At 36.8% G+C, this 18,483-nt stretch overlaps 1 protein-coding gene and 1 long non-coding RNA gene across 3 annotated transcripts in view; one reads left to right on the top strand and one right to left on the bottom strand.

The window, feature by feature from the left end:
- LOC120495499 (uncharacterized) overlaps positions 1 to 16,382 on the top strand; it is a 35,638-nt gene extending 19,256 nt beyond the window's left edge. Inside the window, exons 2-6 of the long non-coding RNA XR_016145627.1 lie at positions 7,087 to 7,309; positions 7,414 to 7,518; positions 14,163 to 14,310; positions 15,916 to 16,103; positions 16,244 to 16,382. This is a non-coding gene — a long non-coding RNA (uncharacterized LOC120495499). The remainder of the gene's footprint in view (positions 1 to 7,086; positions 7,310 to 7,413; positions 7,519 to 14,162; positions 14,311 to 15,915; positions 16,104 to 16,243) is intronic.
- LOC120495493 (interleukin-3 receptor class 2 subunit beta-like) lies at positions 6,363 to 16,487 on the bottom strand. 2 transcript variants are annotated; one of them, XM_089117394.1, is made up of 13 exons: positions 16,259 to 16,487; positions 15,947 to 16,067; positions 14,143 to 14,318; positions 13,946 to 14,046; positions 13,205 to 13,346; positions 12,981 to 13,116; positions 12,759 to 12,910; positions 12,504 to 12,634; positions 8,932 to 9,121; positions 8,743 to 8,848; positions 8,602 to 8,665; positions 7,443 to 7,540; positions 6,363 to 7,324 (listed from the first exon to the last, which is right to left on the bottom strand). In XM_089117394.1, the coding sequence occupies exons 1-13, from the start codon at positions 16,485 to 16,487 to the stop codon at positions 6,904 to 6,906; spliced, it is 2,067 nt and encodes a 688-aa protein (XP_088973520.1). In that variant the 3' UTR covers positions 6,363 to 6,903. The 2 variants fall into 2 exon arrangements, with proteins under 2 accessions (XP_088973520.1, XP_039551049.2); XM_039695115.2 differs by having other exon boundaries at positions 8,602 to 8,668; positions 16,259 to 16,349.
- Positions 16,488 to 18,483: the final 1,996 nt, after the last annotated feature.

Below are 18,483 nucleotides of genomic sequence, written 5' to 3'. Positions count from 1 at the left end.
TGGCACCTGAATAGCAATGGAAAAAAAACACTCAAAACACCTCTGTAACCACATAACACCTTGGCAACCACCTAAACCCCCATTGCAACTGCATAGCTCTATAAAAAAACCCCCACACATTTAGAACAACTTAGCAACACCCTGGTAACCAACTGGAATATTGTGGCACCTATATAACAATGGTGTAAAACAAATAGAACACATTTGCAACCACATAACACCATGGCAACCACCTAAAAAACCTTGACACTGCATAGCACCGTGATAAAAAATCACTCGTAAAAACTTAAACTTAGCAACACCCTGGAAACTAACCGGAATACTATATTACATTTTATAATTTACATCTTCAATATACATAAACTACTTAGAATACCTTAGCAATAACAACACCATGGCAACCAGCTAATACTCTAGCAACCACAGTGCAATGTGCTAAAAACACTTAGGACATGTTAGCAACAGCATGACACCTTGGTAACCACCTAGGCGATACAGTGTTGGTTGTTAAACTCCCACCCTAATGTCAACCAGTCATCACTAAAACAAAAGCAGGCTCTCAGAAAACAGCGAAAGGAATGCAAAGTGAGTTGAATAGAGGCCCGTAAAGGTACATCAGAAGATTTTCTGACTGTCACTACTTGCTTGAGTTTGGAGGTTAGCCAAACTTAAAAAGATAGAGCATGAAGGAATGTATTGCCGAAGGGGAATTTACAGTCATATTGTCTTTCTTCTGATGGCTCGCTCAAGCCAGGGATGGAGGGCGAGACTGAAGGACAACTCATTTTATTTATAAAGCCAAGTCATGTGCAAGACTTTTGTTTTTGTAGCAACCCAGTGAGGTTCATTTACAGTATAATGTCAGACTAGGTTTTTTGCACCATTTCCACTGACCTTTCGAAGGACGAATATTGCATTTGCGAGTGTTGCGGAACGTGGTCGGTCGAAGTACTTTTTGCTTAAAGGGTTAGTTCACCCAAAAATGAAAATTAAGTCATTAATTACTCACCCCCATGCTGTACCAACCCCGTGAGACCTTCGTTCGTCTTCGGAACACAAATGAAGATATTTTTGATTAAATTTGAGAGCTGTATAACTACCACATTGGCTCCTAAGGGACTGTCTCTTGACGGCCCAGAAAGTCAATGAAGAAAATGTTTAAATATCCCAAGTGACTACCGTGGCTCAACTATATGTTTATCAAGCGATGCAAATACTTTTTGTGCGAAAAAACAAACAAAAAAATAACGAGTTTATTCGACTATTTCTTTTCTTCCTTGTAGGCCAGAAACGAGATTTCCTTAGATTTCCACGACGCATGCGCGAGAATTGCGATCTGCTTACACTACTTCAGATCGCAATTCTCGCGCATGCGTCGTGGAAATCTAAGGAAGTCTCGTTTCTGGCCTACAAGGAAGAAAAGAAATAGTCGAATAAACTCGTTATTTTTGTTTGTTTTTTCGCACAAAAAGTATTTGCGTCGCTTGATAAACATATAGTTGAGCCACGGTAGTCACTTGGGATATTTAACCTCTTAACTGTCTTTTTGAATAGACATGAAAATGCACATTTCAAACTTAAATGGTTGTAATTCAAGAACGCTTTGGAATATAGACATATGATTGGTCTTGTTTTAAAGAAGACATTTGGAAGATTTTTGTAGAAGTGAAATAAATTAAGAAAGTTAAACAGAAAAGTTAGAAGTTTGAGTTTATGGAAATGTACAATGTAAAAATATTAATTATTCATATTTTACATAAAATATATATTTTCAAAACCTGGGCTACTCTAAAACTGCAGAAAAATCAAAGCCAAAAATCTGAACAAGTTGTGTTTCAAATTTTAGGTTGATATCTCAAAAAATGAGCTTTCAGTAAGATTTTGTTTGAGCGCAGTACCAAACTTTTTCACTAGGGCACAATCAGACTCCATTACTGCCCATATAAGGGCGTCTGCATTTCCATTCGTGTTTTGAGTGATATGAACCATTATTTTCACAATTTTCATACAATTTCTGAAGTAGAGATCCTATTCAGAAGTAGTATGGGAAGTTTGGCAGATTTTGATATGAATTGAACCTCTAAGAAACACATACAAAGAACACGCATGTAAGTCATAGCTAGCTGCCACGTCACAAATGGTGAATTTATTATTTTTTTCTTGATATTTCAAACTTTTCAGACCTTTTTTTCCCAAAATAATTGAATGGATTCTATCTTTTGAACTTTTGGCATGAAAACAAACTGAGGTTTCTACCATTTTTTCATGATTTTTCATGTTTACTGCTATTTTAAAATAAAGGTCTGAACACGCCTTATGAGTATGAAAATATTCTTGTTTTATATTGATAAATTATGGCTTCTCTGTAATATATTTTGAAAATCAGTCACCAAATATGGAAACTAGAGATTGTAAGCTTTCAAATTATATATAGTTTGTCAATATTTTTTAAGGTATTTACTAAGATATTATTGTTTTAAAAATATAGTGGCAAACGTCCCACCTGTGGGACGGTGACAGTTAAGTGGCTAACCCTTTAAGGAAATGGCCTTTATAAGATTTCAAATCAAGTATTGCCTCTAGTCGAGTCAATCATAAAGGGGGTCTATTTATCCTCGTGGTTGTGACCTCATAACCACAGCCCTTTCTAATTGGTCCATTTCTGCAGCATAATTTCAATTAAATGGTGAACAGATCAGAGATCTTTACATTGTGAAAATAATGGTTTTCATGATATTGCTGTAACAAGCTTAAGGTGGCACAGAACAAAGACAGAAATGGAAAAAAGCTAAATGGATGGTGGTTGATGAAAACAGGGTGAGAGGGAAAGGGTGTGAATGAAAGTGCAAAAGGAAAGATGGGAGAGGGCAAAACAGATGGGATGATGGTGGTAGTAGAGTTCAAGGGGCAGTTGTGAATGACAGATCTGAAATGGCTCATGAGAGGCATATAGGGGGACGGGTGGAAATTAAAGGAAGGTACGATGAGGGTCGAGACTTCGGGAGATCAAGAGACAGAGATTAAAGACGAAGAGGTGCATGAAAGGTGAAATAGCGAAATAGCTGGGAAGAGGATGCACCTGATGTAGAGGAACGAGGGATGAGTGAAGGTGGGCCATAAATCCTGAGGTGGACGTGGCAGACACAGCTGTTTCTGTACGAGCCAGATGTGAAACAAGTACAAGAGGGATTTGAACTTTGGCAAGTAACTTCTCCTGCCACTTACAGACATCAATTTGACCACAAATCATGCAGCATATTGAGAAAAACACCCATGCAACTAGAAAAAGTGTATTTGTGTGTTTTGGCCTTCAGCCCACAGCCAGGTGTGGAAGATACAGGTGAGATATCCATCCATCAGATTAGATGAGACACAAACATCACATTTAAAGATTATTTTGATTGAACTCACACTAGTTTTGAAAGTGAATCTCTGTTCTGTCGTTCATTGTTAAGGAGCGTGACGGTGCATTTCTCCATATCTCTACTTCTTTATTTTCAGTTGCCCCGTTGCTCAAATGACAGCTGTTTCCTTTGACAAGCAGACCATCGCTGCCTGGAGAAACACATACACTCGCACATAACATCTTGAAATAAGAGAGTGAATGGTAATTACTCATTCTTTAACAGTCAAACAGCTGTTTGCTGCACGCGTCTAGAGTCATTCAGAAAACACAAAATGAAAACAGCTGTGAGGGTGACAACACAGGCTCTATCTTGCACCCGGCGCAAATGACTATACACAAACGCATGTGTCATTCCTATTTTGCACGCCTGCAAAGCGGGATTTTTCCATCAAAAGACGCACGTCGGTAAACTAGGGAATGAACTTGCGCTTCCTGGGCGGATCGGCGCAAAAAGGAGGCGTGTTTCGGCGCAAACATTCCCTGGTGCTATTTTACACTTCCAGAAAACAATTGCGCCACTGACCAGAAAAAAACCTGGTCTAAAGTCAGTGGCGCGTTGCATGTTGTTCATAATGCTATTTTAGCGCGCATGCTTGGCCATAATGTAGCGGGTGCATAACGCGCATACACTTTGATTCTCTCATCAACACAGATGCAGCAGTTTTTATTTTCGCTAATCATACATTATAACAAGGAAAAATATTAACACATGAGGGAAATCATTGTGGTTTACATGAAGATGAAAAAACCTTATTACCCATTTTTTAAGACTAATTGTAGTACTGAAGGATCAGACCTGTTTGCCCAATAGTGGCAAGAAACATACGTATATAATGTTTAACCGACGCTGATGTGCGAGGGTTTCTCCCATTCCCATACAATGTCACTTCTCTGTCTTTCATTCCCCTAACAAGAACGTCGGTCTCATCGGCTGTGAATGCTCCTGGCGCGCGCCTGGTAAACCGGCCGTTATAATAATAACAATCCATCATGCAACATGTGCACCTGCTCTTAAAGGGTATGTTGGATGGTGCTCTGGTTTATTTCACGTTACGCCCAAAGCACACCTATGAATAATGAAGCTACTTCAGACCAACCCCTTTTAGATTTGCGCAAGGCGCAAGAGGCATTTATCCCGCCGGGAAAATAGCAACAGCGCCCACAAAGTTACTGACACTTGCGTTTCAGATCGTTAAAATAGGGCCCATAGTGTGCTCTTTACAGTGGCAGAGTGAGATGTTTAGAAATCAAACGATCAAATTTTATCCAAGAATCAAATTCCTTGGCATTACATATCAGTTGAGCTAAAGAAACAAAAATGGCTTCACCAACAATTTCAGTGAGACATTTTTGAGTTCATTTTGAAATCAATGACATTTTAATAAAAAAAAAAAAAAACTAACAACAATTTGATACAATGTTGAGATCTCTTCTGAAACTCAGCGGTTCTCAAGATGCATCTTGCAAGACGCAAAGAGGACCTATGATGCTTTTTTACATGTTCAGCTTTCTTTAGTGTGTAATGTTTTGGTTTGAGTATGAAAAGGGTTACAAAAGCACAAAGTCCCTCCAGCAGGAGTTATTCTCTATATCAGTGCGCACTGTTTCTGAACTCCCTGAAATGCCTCCACTGTAGTCTTTAGTTTTCTTCCGGGAATGAAAACGTCACAATATTCCTATATAACTCCTGCCTATGTAATACGCAAAATAAAGGTAAGTGGTCTAGTTGAGTTGCTTTAATTGTGTGTTGAAACATGTGGTTATGGTCAAGGGTGTGGCATTTCCCAAACACACTCAAAGCACTTGACCAATCATAGCATACTGATCATGCCGACCAATCAGAGCACACTGCACTTTCTGAAGGAGGGGCTTCATAGAGACAGGAACTAAACAGAGAGTTAGTGACAGACTGAGAAGATAGGTCCTGAAACAATGTATAATATGGGGAAAATAATGTGTTTTTTGAACATTCAAGCATGCAAACCCAAAAAACAAAATGAAAGACTTTGAAACTGGTAACACCGTGTCCTAACTACACGCGACACGATAAAATGACAGAGACAGCAAGTGTGTCTGTCCACGCTAGACGCAACGCGACTGTGAGACGCACACATTCAGGACAGCGTGTGAGTGGAGTCTCTCTGTGAAAGCGCACTGCTGCTAGCCCGCACTCACATTGGAAATGGGTAAGGACATAATCAAATCAAGAAATAACATTATTAAAAATCAAAACATTAACAAAATATACTCATAGAATTAATTTTGAACGTTATATTGCTTTCAAAATCTGAGGTAAATTATCCATTATAGCTGTGGCACAGTGACCTATTTTTAACTAAAAATAAATAATGTGCACTCATTACCAGTGTAATTTCTTCATTCTGTCAGCCACGACGTCGCAAAAATAGGAACTATTTCTAAATTAGAAACTTAGCGTGTCGCGATTAACTCTGATTAACATGGAAAAGATACCTTTTATCGCGTGTCGCGGCGTCGCGTGTAGTTAGGACACGGTGTAAGATAAAACCTCCATTAAAATAACTTCTAATAATTTCTTATTTGAATTCATCCCCCAACACCCTTTTCTCCTTTGAAGAACCTGTTTCCCACAGTCTTGAGGATATTTCAGGCATATTCATTTTTGTTTGAATTCTAGTACTGGGAAAAGTCATGCAAAATTAAACAAAATATTAAATCTCCATGGACATTTTTATGATGAATTTACCAAGCAAGAAATTGTGAGTAAAAACATATTTTAAATAATCCCTTTCCTTATTACTTCTGTAAATAAACTATCTAACGGATTACGGATTTAAACAACTGTCAAAAGTTGAATTTTGTTGTAGGCAATGGGGGATTCATAAAGTTTTAGAACTGCTGCTTTAGAGGAGACGCAAGAATAAGCAAAGTATTTTGCTCAGGGAAAAAAATCTGAGAAACAGGAGATGTCATGTGCTCTTTATTTACTATCATTGCTGTCTATGTGAAATAATTAACAATTTTACTGTCATACAGTCATCTTCATTTATATAGCCCCTTTAACAATGTAAATTGTTCCAAAGCTGCTTTACATTGATAATAGGAAATTAATTAAAGTAACAGATTGTTTTGGCTTTATGGCAGCTCTAAAATAAAGTTATTTTTCCAGTTACAGGTACTGAGGGAAATATTTAGTAGTTATATAAGACACCATATCAAAGATTAAAAAGACTTTTCACCAAGTGAAACAGTAATGCGCACCAATTCTTTGTGTCCAATCCTGCTCCTCGAGGGCCAATGTCTTTGCCTTGAGGTTCCTCATTATCCTGAAAATCTTGACTAGCTGGTCCCAGTGTGTTTACTCTGCAGAACAGTGGCCTTCCATGAGCAGGATTGGACACCCCTGGCGTCATCCAAAGACTCAAAATACAGTAGATAATGTAAAACTACACCACCCTCTGGTGGTCACTGTGGAAACAGCAGCCCAGAGTTTCTGTGAGTTCTCTTCCTTTTGTTCTTCAGTGTCGTTCTATGTTTGCTGAATAATAAACCACTAATATTCTTTCTGGAGAACTTCCTGGAGAGGGTTCATGGCAAACATTTGTGTTTAAATCTTGTGTATGGAAAAAATGGGGATTTGTGCTTCTGTTCAAATCAGGCTCAGGGCAATTCATGTACCCATCATCCATTTCTACATTCAGAGAGCAATCTTCCTGCCAAGCTTTCTGGGTAGTACTGACAGATGTTGCAGGATTCGGCAAGTATCCCTCTGAACATGGGAGGACTAGGTCATGGAAGTTGGGCTGGAATGTACCATCTATTCCCATCACATTCCCAGAGCACTGAAGGCATGGATCATCAACGTGCAAAACCACTCGATCACCATCAGTTTCACGGTAGAGGTTGTTTCCATTGGAGGTCAAGGTATTTTCTGAATTGCTGCGTGGAAGAAGTCATATTCATGTTCAGAACATACATTTTTATCTGTTACTTAAGAATTTTAGGACTTCCCATTTCCAAAATTACAGAGCATTCCAGGAATGAATAGTTGACTTACAGTGAGGAAAACTGTGGACGGACATCTACAATCTGAGCGTTGCTGATTTCTGGATCCTTCAGTTCGGTACAGCAGGGTAAGTGGTCCATCTGAGGATGCTAGCAGAGCAGAAAACAGGATGCTCGCTCAGTTAGCTTATGACTGAGTACTGGATTTAAAAGATTATAGGCATCGTTTACACCTGGTATAATTGGAAATCAACAAATTCATGAGTCCCAAAAAAATCTTGCTCAGTCGATTGCATTTGGAGGTAGTCAGACATTGAGCCCTATTTTAATGATCTAAGACAGTGCATGGCCTAAATCTCACGGTGCAAGCGCACATTCACTACTTTAACAATGGGAAAAATGGTCGGCCATTTTCAGATCAGAGTCTCATCTCCCATTTCCTTTAAACGCCAGTTGCGCTTGCACCATGGCGGATTCGCTATTTATATGATGGAATTTGCAAGCGGAAAGATTGAACATATCTCTAGAGAAAAAACGGATCTGCTCATGCATAAGGTTAAAGCGCCATGGGACAAGCCGGATTCCACTGTCTCTTTATATACACAATAATAATCTTTTATATTATTATAATACTTTTATTTGTAATATTTGGCATGTTTGTGTGCTGTTGCAAGTCCCTGTGTGTGTAATTAGCAGAGTGTATGAGCGTTTTGCACCCACCTATAAGGGCATATTGCTAATGCACTCTTTAAATAGCAAATAACAAATTCTGCGTCATTGACTTTAGACCAGGGGTTCTCAACTCCAGTCCTCGTGACCCACTGCTCTGCATATTGTGCCATGTCTCCCTTATTTAACACACCTGATTCAGATCCTCAGCTCGTTAGGATAGACAGAGTCTATGCTTTAGACCAGGTCTTAGTCGGTCAATGGTGCAGTCGATTTCAGTTTCCTCAAAATAGCAACGCGTCAACAATGCGCCTGAAACAACGTGGCTCAAGACGTAAAAAATGATTACTGCGTTGGGCTGAAACTTGCAAAAAACACTTGCGTCGCACTTGCCGTTGCATTTCGCAGAGTGTATGATAGGGCCCATCAACAAATCAACAACCGATGGTTTCCACCAGATGAACACTCGGATAAAAAAACATCACAAATTTGATGACAGGAATGGCCATAGAGATGTGTTCTAAGTAACCAGGTCAACCTACCTGTGACACCTCTGAGACTTTGCTGTGGACAGGAGATGGAAGAGACGCGTCCCATTCTCTCAGTCTTCTGAAGAGAGAAGAAAGACTTCCACTTTCTATCTTTGCAATTCATAAATATGAAAGGAATCAAATTTTATTTACCTCTGAAGAACAACCAGAATGATGAAAACTACGATGGAGACGGCTGATGCGAGGGTTGCGATGAGGAAATACAGGAGAAATGCAACTAGATTTGGTGCAAGAGGCTCTGAAGCAAAAACATACATTGATAAGGTTTGTGTAATGTATCATGGTTTCTTGTACTGTAAAAGACTGTAGATATGTAGAGACCAGGCTGTGTGGTCCAGTAGACAGGGTCGGTCCACTCTGAGGGATATCCAGTGTAACGCCATCCTGAACGTCTGGTTGAGCTCACATTACAGCGAACCTGAGCCTGGTACTCTGAGGAACCCTTGAGAGAACTCTCTGATATAGCAAACACCATCTCTCCATCAGAGAGAAAGATGCTCTTTACATCCTCCTACAGACAAAGAGGGAAGTTAACATGCATGCTCTTGCAAGTGAAACTTGTTTTTTTCAGCTACAGCACTTTTGACCATTTAGAAGATAGACTCTTTTAAAAACACTTTTTACACACTTCTGCTAATACTGTCCAAAAGTGTATATATATATATTTCTATACACTCACCTAAAGGATTATTAGGAACACCATACTAATACTGTGTTTGAGCACTTTTCACCTTCAGAATTGCCCTAATTCTACGTGGTATTGATTCAACAAGGTGCTGAAAGCATTCTTTAGAAATGTTGGCCCATATTGATTGGATAGCATCTTGCAGTTGATAGAGATTTGTGGGATGCACATCCAGGGCACGAAGCTCCCGTTCCACCACATCCCAAAGATGCTCTATTGGGTTGAGATCTGGTGACTGTGGGGGTCATTTTAGTACAGTGAACTCATTGTCATGTTCAAGAAACCAATTTGAAATGATTCGAGCTTTGTGACATGGTGCATCATCCTGCTGGAAGTAGCCATCAGAGGATGGGTACATGGTGGCCATAAAGGGATGGACATGGTCAGAAACAATGCTGAGGTAGGCCGTGGCACTTAAACGATGCCCAATTGGCACTAAGGGGCCTAAAGTGTGCCAAGAAAATATCCCCCACACCATTACACCACCAGCACCAGCCTGCACAGTGGTAACAAGGCATGATGGATCATGTTCTCATTCTGTTTACGCCAAATTCTGACTTTACCATCTAAATGTCTCAACAGAAATCGAGACTCATCAGACCAGGCAACATTTTTCCAGTCTCCAACTGTCCAATTTTTGTGAGCTCTTGCAAATTGTAGCCTCTTTTTCCTATTTGTAGTGGAGATGAGTGGTACCCGGTGGGGTCTTCTGCTGTTGTAGCCCATCCGCCTCAAGGTTGTGCGTGTTGTGGCTTCACAAATGCTTTGCTGCATACCTCGGTTGTAACGAGTGGTTGTTTCAGTCAAAGTTGCTCTTCTATCATCTTGAATCAGTCGGCCCATTCTCCTCTGACCTCTAGCATCAACAAGGCATTTTCGTCCACAGGACTGCCGCATACTGGATGTTTTTCCCTTTTCACACCATTCTTTGTAAACCCTAGAAATGGTTGTGAGTGAAAATCCCAGTAACTGAGCTGATTGTGAAATACTCAGACCGACCCGTCTGGCACCAACAACCATGCCACGCTCAAAATTGCTTAAATCACCTTTCTTTCCCATTCTGACATTCAGTTTGGAGTTCAGGAGATTGTCTTGACCAGGACCACACCCCTAAATGCATTGAAGCAACTGCCATGTGATTGGTTGATTAGATAATTGCATTAATGAGAAATTGAACGGGTGTTCCTAACAATCCTTTATGTGTGTGTGTATATATATATATATATATATATATATTTACGGAATTTTCTGTCAATCTATGTGCTCACTGTTATACTGTAGGGGGCGCTATTATGCATCTTCTGAAGGAATACTGAATCTCTGGATCCAAAAACAACTGAAGAAGAAGCAGAACCAATCGATAGAAGCATTACCTGCACATATGTAATCTAAAGCGATCATCAAACATTCAACAGCATATAAATCAAAAGTGGCTGACAACATTTTATAAAATGGCAGTTAATCAAATTATGTGATGGAAAGTAAGTTTTGAACATTTTTGGCATAAAAAAGGCTGACTACTTTTTCTAGTTAAGGCTAATTGCATAGCTATCAAGTATCGTAATTAATAGTTAATAAATATTGCATAGACAAATAGTATTTTGTCTTATAGCTTGTATTTTATCATATACTGTATATGTATATAAATGCCTAAATCAGAACAGTATGTAAAAACACTAAACCTTTTGTTATATTTATGTTAAAGGCACTCTATGCAAGATCTGTACCTTAATATAACAGCTTCAAAGTCGTTTTGGTGGTTAACAAAGTCATAGTAGGGCGAATCATCCTGGTAGGAAAGCTTGGGGGGGACGCCGCCGGAAAAACCAGCCATGCAAGTTTGAGAGTGGCGCCCCTGACACAGCGCGTGAGAATCACGAAATGGTTTACGGCAACGACGTCACACGCATCAACAACATCATACTGTATGAAGCTACTTTCGAAAAAGGGAAAGAGAATCGGACCGTGCTAGAAACCGGACAAGAGTCCACTCGGTCGGGCTTTCACTCGTTGGCGCGAGCTTAAAAGCTGCACTGGATTGTAACTGCGATGCTGACCTGGTGTAAGTAAATCTCTTATTTATAAACTTGTTTGTATTTGTATACTTGTTTCTATATTGTATGTTGCTGCACTGGCTTGCGGTATGTAATTTTTTACGGTGCTGTTCATTCATCCGTTGTTGATAATAAGACCAGTTCAATAATTCTCACATGTCTATAGCTTTCGATTACCAGAGCTTTAAGCAGACTTCCTAAAAACAGTCGTTTCTCTTAGTCTTGTTTTTTTCGTTATGTTTTATTGCCGAGCTTGCCACAAGAGCTAGTTTGCCAGCTGAACTCAGGTGTTGTGATGTGTATTTATCACGTATCTTTAGTCCTGTGTCTGGTTCGGATTTCTTATGACGTGTGTAAGTTACTGTTATATCAAGTTTATCTGACTAACAGTACACTTCCCGACTGTAACTTCAAATTGTGTTGATTATGAATCAATCAAATCTTGACGCTGTTGATGTTGATTCTTGCGATTACCATGAGGACATAGTCAATATCTCACATAATTATTAGGACATATATAAGCCTAGAGGTTGTAAATAATTGAACACAATTTGCTATTATGATAAATTGTAATCATGTCTAAATCATAACGTCCAATGTTATGAAATAATGCGACGTACATTTAACTTGATTGATGTCATCTGACATTTTGTAATGTTTAGGCTACATTACAATCAAAAAACATGAATGAAATTATACAGTAGCCTATACACTATAGGCTATTTACTTCTGATTTTGCAGAAATCATGTAAAAACGCTATAAGCCAGCAAACGCGATAGGCAACTTTATTATTAAAAAGCAGTCTAGCACTTGACAGTAGTTCAGTAGATATGCAGTAACAGGGGAATAACGGTTATTTACGACAGTGCAAGTACACCACAGCGGCTCTAGAGGTCACTGTTTTACAAAAAAACCAGAGAGTGCATAGTGTGCCTTTAACAGTAAATTAAAGTATCAAAATAAAACATATTAAGGCATAATAAAAAGTGTATGAAAGAATGTGACCATGAGAAAAAAATTACATTTTAATTATATATTAAAAATCAACTCCTAGGACAGAAAATTGCCAGTTTAAACGTTGAAACAACCTTATAAAAATAAATAAATAATAATTGTTAATAAATATTGCCTAGAAAAGTAGTCAAATACTCACAGGAGTTAGTATGCTCCAGTATTTGAGTTCAGTGGTGAGAGGTACAGTACGGTACTTTGTCAGAGTCCAGTTCAAGATCCAGTCTTCTCCTCTCAGTTCAACGCTCAGACCCGTGGGACATGCGGGCTGGACTAGACCACGGACACAGACCCGGATCAATAACAATTTAACAATACAGCTTTCTGGACTGTTATTGGTCAATTGCAGCATTCAGCATGCAAGTATTTCTCAAGAGGAGTGGTTATTTGTACTAACTGTGTTGGTAAGACCGGATCACTTTGGTCACCGGCGTTGGCGTGAGTCGCACCTGCAGTACTCCAGGCTCAAAGATGCTGAAAGCACCAACCGTCCTCAAAAAGCCTCCTTCATTTGTGACCTGCACCTTCTCAACACAGTACCACTCAGCCCTGAAAGAGATTACACCTGTCAGAGTTAAAGACATCTTTCACACCATCCATAACGCTCTCAAAGACTCACGGCGCAGTGGAGTGTGTCCGGTAGGATATCGTGTAGATGATGTATCGGGTCAGATCTGTCTTGAGATCCCAGCTACAGCTCACATTCTTCCCACCATTGAGCACACAGTGTAGGTTAGATGGACCAGGGAGAGCGTCTGAAATAAATAAGGGTCTATAGTACTCCAAGACACCAGGGGGCTCCACTTGATCACAGACTTTGACTGGGTTTCTCTTTATACTCACATTCAGATATCAGTTCTTGCCCTTCAAACAACACCTCGCCGACCTCGGTTTTATTCTTGCTGTCTTCCATGTCTTTTTGTGTTGATTTGGTGTGAATTTTCTCGCCTTTCTGATCCTTGACTATTTTGTGATTAGTCTCCACCTCCAAAAGTGCAATATATAATTAAGTTAGCTTTAGCAAAACAACAAATTTTTGTTGAGATTAAATCACAAAGAACTGGAGGAAAGTCTTTTCAACACGCTTGTGGAGATTCGCAACTAGTTTAAGTTTCGAAGAATTTGAGGCTAATTTGTATGAATTTGTACAATATCATTTGTACGTTTTCATACTGTTGGGGTGTCACTGTAAAAAAAAAGTTGCTGCCTTAAATTTTTAAGTGCAATCAACTTGGATGTTTAAGTCATTTCAATTTAAATTACATTAAACTGACTTGAGTGAACTGAATGTGTTGAATCTTGAATAACAAAAAAAGTTGAAAATTGCTTAACTTATATTGTCATAACTTATTGATCACATTTTTTACAGTGTTCATGCTTACTTTTTTCCAAAAAAAATATGTTTTCGTACGATCCACATCATACGGAATTGCCACCTCATAAAATAGTTTTTTTTTTTTATAAGAACAGGGTTGGTCTTTTTGACAAACATGACTTCCTCATATGGAAAGAAGGACTTTTCATGTCAGTTTAGAGTGACTTCTGACTGAAAGTCACTCTAAACGTGGTCATTTTGACACTCACAGAGCGCTCTTGTTCATGCAGTTTGAAGGGGTCAGAGGTCAGACGTGAAGGAGGGGGGGTGTCGTCTAGCTGTTCAAAATTCCAGTGTGGATCCGCATCTTCTATAGGGAAGATAGTAGACATAGCTTGAGCTTGTGTAACACAAATAGCCAGTGCTTAAGTATGCCTATGGTTAACGTTTACTGGACTAATTGTACCAAATGTTGTGAGCCTGAAGGTTTTGGAAATGCCGGAAGAGTGTGGCGTGTGGAAGAAGAACACGTCATCGAAGCCGATGGCAAACAGAGATGTGTTATACCGACAACAAACTCTCTCCTGCCCAGTAGGATTCTGGGAAGGCTTATGAGTCCGACTCTGAACACAAGGTGATACTCTGGAATAATGCAAAAATAAGCAATCATACGGTATATTTTACAGTTTAACTTGTGCATTAGTGTATTTATTGTCCATGTCATGCATTATTTTTTATCATTATTACTTCAATCACAAACTTGGGCCTAAATCATAGCAGTAAGTAAAAACATTTTACTTATTTTTTTTACTTTACTGTAACAAAAAATATTGTTCGAAAGCATTCTGGGAATGACTCCCCATAAATTGTGAGCTGATTCATATTTTTTAAAAGTACGTAAATGTAAATATAAATAAAATAATATACAATAATTTTAACTTTTTAAAAGTTACTTAAAGGAGTAGTTCACTTTAAAAAAAAAAAAAACCCAATGTCATCCAATATATTCATGTCTTTCTTTCTTCAGTCGAAAAGAAATTATGTTTTTTGATGAAAACATTCCAGGATTTTTCTCCATATAATGGACTTCATTGGGAACCAAACGATTCAATGTCCAAAAGACAGTTTCATTGCAAACTGTTCAAACGTCTTTAAACGACTCCAGACGATGAATAAGGGTCTTATCAAGCGAAACGATCGCTCATTTAAAAAAAGAAAAAAAAAGTTAGTTTTATAAGCTCAAATGGTCGTCTTGTTCTAACTTGTTTATCAAAATGAACAAATCTTTTTTCGAGTCCTTTGGTTCATTCAACGAACGAAATGAACGAGTTGACTTGGAATGAACTTTTCGAGTTCAATTTGATGAACGAGTTCGAACAGGAGAGTCACAAAAGCGCATCACAGAACAGAGCAAGGCGACCAACTTGAGCTTAAACTTAAACTTTTTTTTTTTAAATTAGCAATCGTTTCGCTTAATAAGACCCTTATTCATCATCTGGAATCATTTAAAGCCCTTTGAACAGTTTGCACTGAAACTGTCTTTTGGACCTTGAACCATTTGGTTTCCATTGAAGTCCATTATATGGAGAAAAATCCTGGAATGTTTTCATCAAAAACCTTAATTTCTTTTCGACTGAAGAAAGAAAGACATGGGCATCTTGGAAAAGTTTTTTTTTTTTTTTTTTTTAAAGTGAACTACTACTTAAGCTTACAGTAAGTAAACATTTATCCACTGACTCAGTGAATATTCATGAAAAATCAAAAAAATATGAATATAAAGTATTCATATGAATATAAAGTATTCAAATATGAATAAAAAAATATATAAAGTAAAACCATTTAAAATTCTGAAGTAACACCTAAGTTTTTTTTTTTTAAATTACTGTAAAATGATATGCATTACCTTTTTTTTCTTTACCACATTCTGTTTGGTAGCTTATTTTTAACTATTTTAAATGATTTTCTGATAGAATTACTAACATTTTAGTGTACACTACTACTGTATTATGCTTGATTCACTATTATCCCTACAATAATACTACTATTACTAATAATTACCATTAAACTGTATTAAGCCACTACTGAATTAATTATTGTTTTACTATTATTACTCTTCTACTACCAAATTATTATTATTTTACTATTAAAATAGTAAAGATAAACGAACTAAAGAATATTTAGGACAGAAACCAACTTTGTTGCATTATTTTCCTGTTCATATTATCACTGTATCATATAGTGTGTTGTGCGATCTGATGTTTGGGTCTCACCGGTGGTCATCCGGGTCCATGTGGATCAGAGACAGTGGGATTTGAGGATCGTGCCTCCAGCTGCAGTGGATATGGGAGCGGTAGTCATTACGGCACTCCAAAGACTCGAGAGCAGAGGATTCTGGGAACAGAAGACATAGAAAAAGCTGAAAATCTGGTAATTTCTCCATGTCGTAATTGCCGTAATTTTGAGATGACAACACGTGATGTTCAACTCAGAGCAGTTCACGTCCCCAGACTGGGAATTATCCATTTCTATTGCAACACTATCAACACTCATTTGTGTGATGCATGCAGCAAAACAAGTCCCACCTGGAGCAAATGTGCCATGTTGAGGACATCCTATGAGGGCTGACGTCCACAGTGCAGTCAGAGTCAAGAAGAAAGAGACGCCTGGACTCATGGAAAACTCTGTACAACTGCAGGTGACCAGGAAATTTTTGATATTCCCTAACAAACAAGAAACACATTGCGAGCAAATAATGAAAGATGAGTCCGAATCCTCTGTGAATGAACAGCAGCAGAAACAGAAGCTCACCATCAAATGCTCAAACGCTGTCTAAGGAGTCAGTTTAGCGCTGGTCTTCACTGCTGGGTTGAACATCCTCAAGTGTTGTCAACTTATTTCAGCCTGTGCCAACTTGACCGCAAAAGTGTTTACTTTGCCACAAACTGTCAAAACTGCTTGGCTTGCAGATTTCAATGTGCCATATGATTGCTTCCCCAAATTTAAAACTACATAAAAAAATATAATTATGCTAGTCTTATAATCTTTTATATATATATATATATATATATATATAAGTATTAAATTAATAACATACATTATTCTATTATGAATTGCTTACCTTTTTAAATATAATCATTAAATTATGAATTACTAATTTAATTATACAATAGGTCTTATTTTCTATTCTACTTATTTAATAGCTATTATTTGAAGTGCTTTATTAATAGTGTTATGTTAACTTTATTCATTTAATAGATTTAATAATATTTAATCATTCTCTTAATTAAAACTAACTCTTAATTTCTATTTTAGTTTTTTTAATTAATGAAATCAGTATATTTTTTGAAAAATAAATAAACTTTGAAATATTAAATGGAAAATAAATATATTATTTATTTATATACTCTACATATGTTATGTTCTATTGTTAATTTAACTGCCTAAATTTTGTTATCTTAATTATAACACTCAAACTATTATTAAATGATTAATTATTTAATAGTTATTATTTGAAAAAATATTGAGATACTGCATTAATAATGTTATGTTAACTTTATTTATTTAATAGCTTAAATGTTTTAATTCGGAAAATCATTGAGTATTAAATAAATAATTAGTATAATATCTTAATTTTTATTTATAATGGGTTTTTTTAATTAATGAAATCAGTATATTATTTTGAACAATAAATAAACATTGAAATATTAAATGGAAAATAAATATATTATTTATTTATATGTTCTACAGATGTTATATTCTATTGTTAATTTAACTCCCTAAATTTTGTTATCTTATTTATAACACTCAAACTATTATTAAATGATTAATTATTTAATAGTTATTATTTGAAAAATGTTGAGATACTGCATTAATAGTGTTATGTTAACTTTATTTATTTAATAGCTTAAATGTTTTAATTCGGAAAATCATTAAGTATTAAATAAATAATTAGTATAATATCTTAATTTTTTTTATAATGGGTTTTTTTTTCTAAATTAATGAAATCATAGTCAATTTTTAGAAAAATCAATAAACATTAAAATATTAAATGGAAAATAAATATATTGTATTTATATACTATAATTATATTATGTTCTATTGTTAATTTAACTGCCTAAATTGTGTTATCTTAATTATAATATTTAAACTATTAATTATTAAATGATTAGTTATATTATTCAATATTACATTAAAAATAGAATGGTTTTAAAGATATATTATATATGATTCAATTTGGGTTGTTTTATGATTGATGATACATGAAAAGTAATAATAAACAAATATTTTGAAGCATCATTCTGTTGTACAGTTTAGGGTTACTCTTTATTTTAAGGTGTCCTCGCTAGAGTGTTATTATATAATAATAATAATTAACTACATGTACTTACTATAAGATTAGGTTTGGTTTAGTTGCATGTAATTATGCATAACTGAATTACTACATGTAACATGGACACTGTAAAATCAAGTGTAACCCAGTCTTGTGGTCAAGTTGAATATCTCCAGCTAGAGGTTTGTTGAAATCACAAGCCCTGACTAATGTGTTTGTGAAGCTTGCCTTAGCAAACACAGCTAATGATTAACTGCAGCTTATTTGGTTTCAGGACATTTCTCACACTGATTTATCTGTCCGATCAGGCTCCTTCCACACATCAATGTACCAACTTTATGTTTGTGGGTTTGTGTATGTGATGTAAATATACATACGTGTGAGATATCAGCACCATTCCCTGTTTCACTTTAATGAATAAAATTGACATATTCAGAAGTGCAAACATATGTCATTAAAGTCAAGATGCGCCACACA

This window comes from Pimephales promelas, chromosome 2, assembly GCF_988280905.1.
Source record: "Pimephales promelas chromosome 2, fPimPro1.hap1.1, whole genome shotgun sequence".
NCBI classification, from domain to species: Eukaryota; Metazoa; Chordata; class Actinopteri; order Cypriniformes; family Leuciscidae; genus Pimephales; species Pimephales promelas.
This window is presented reverse-complemented; position numbering and strand designations above follow the sequence as displayed.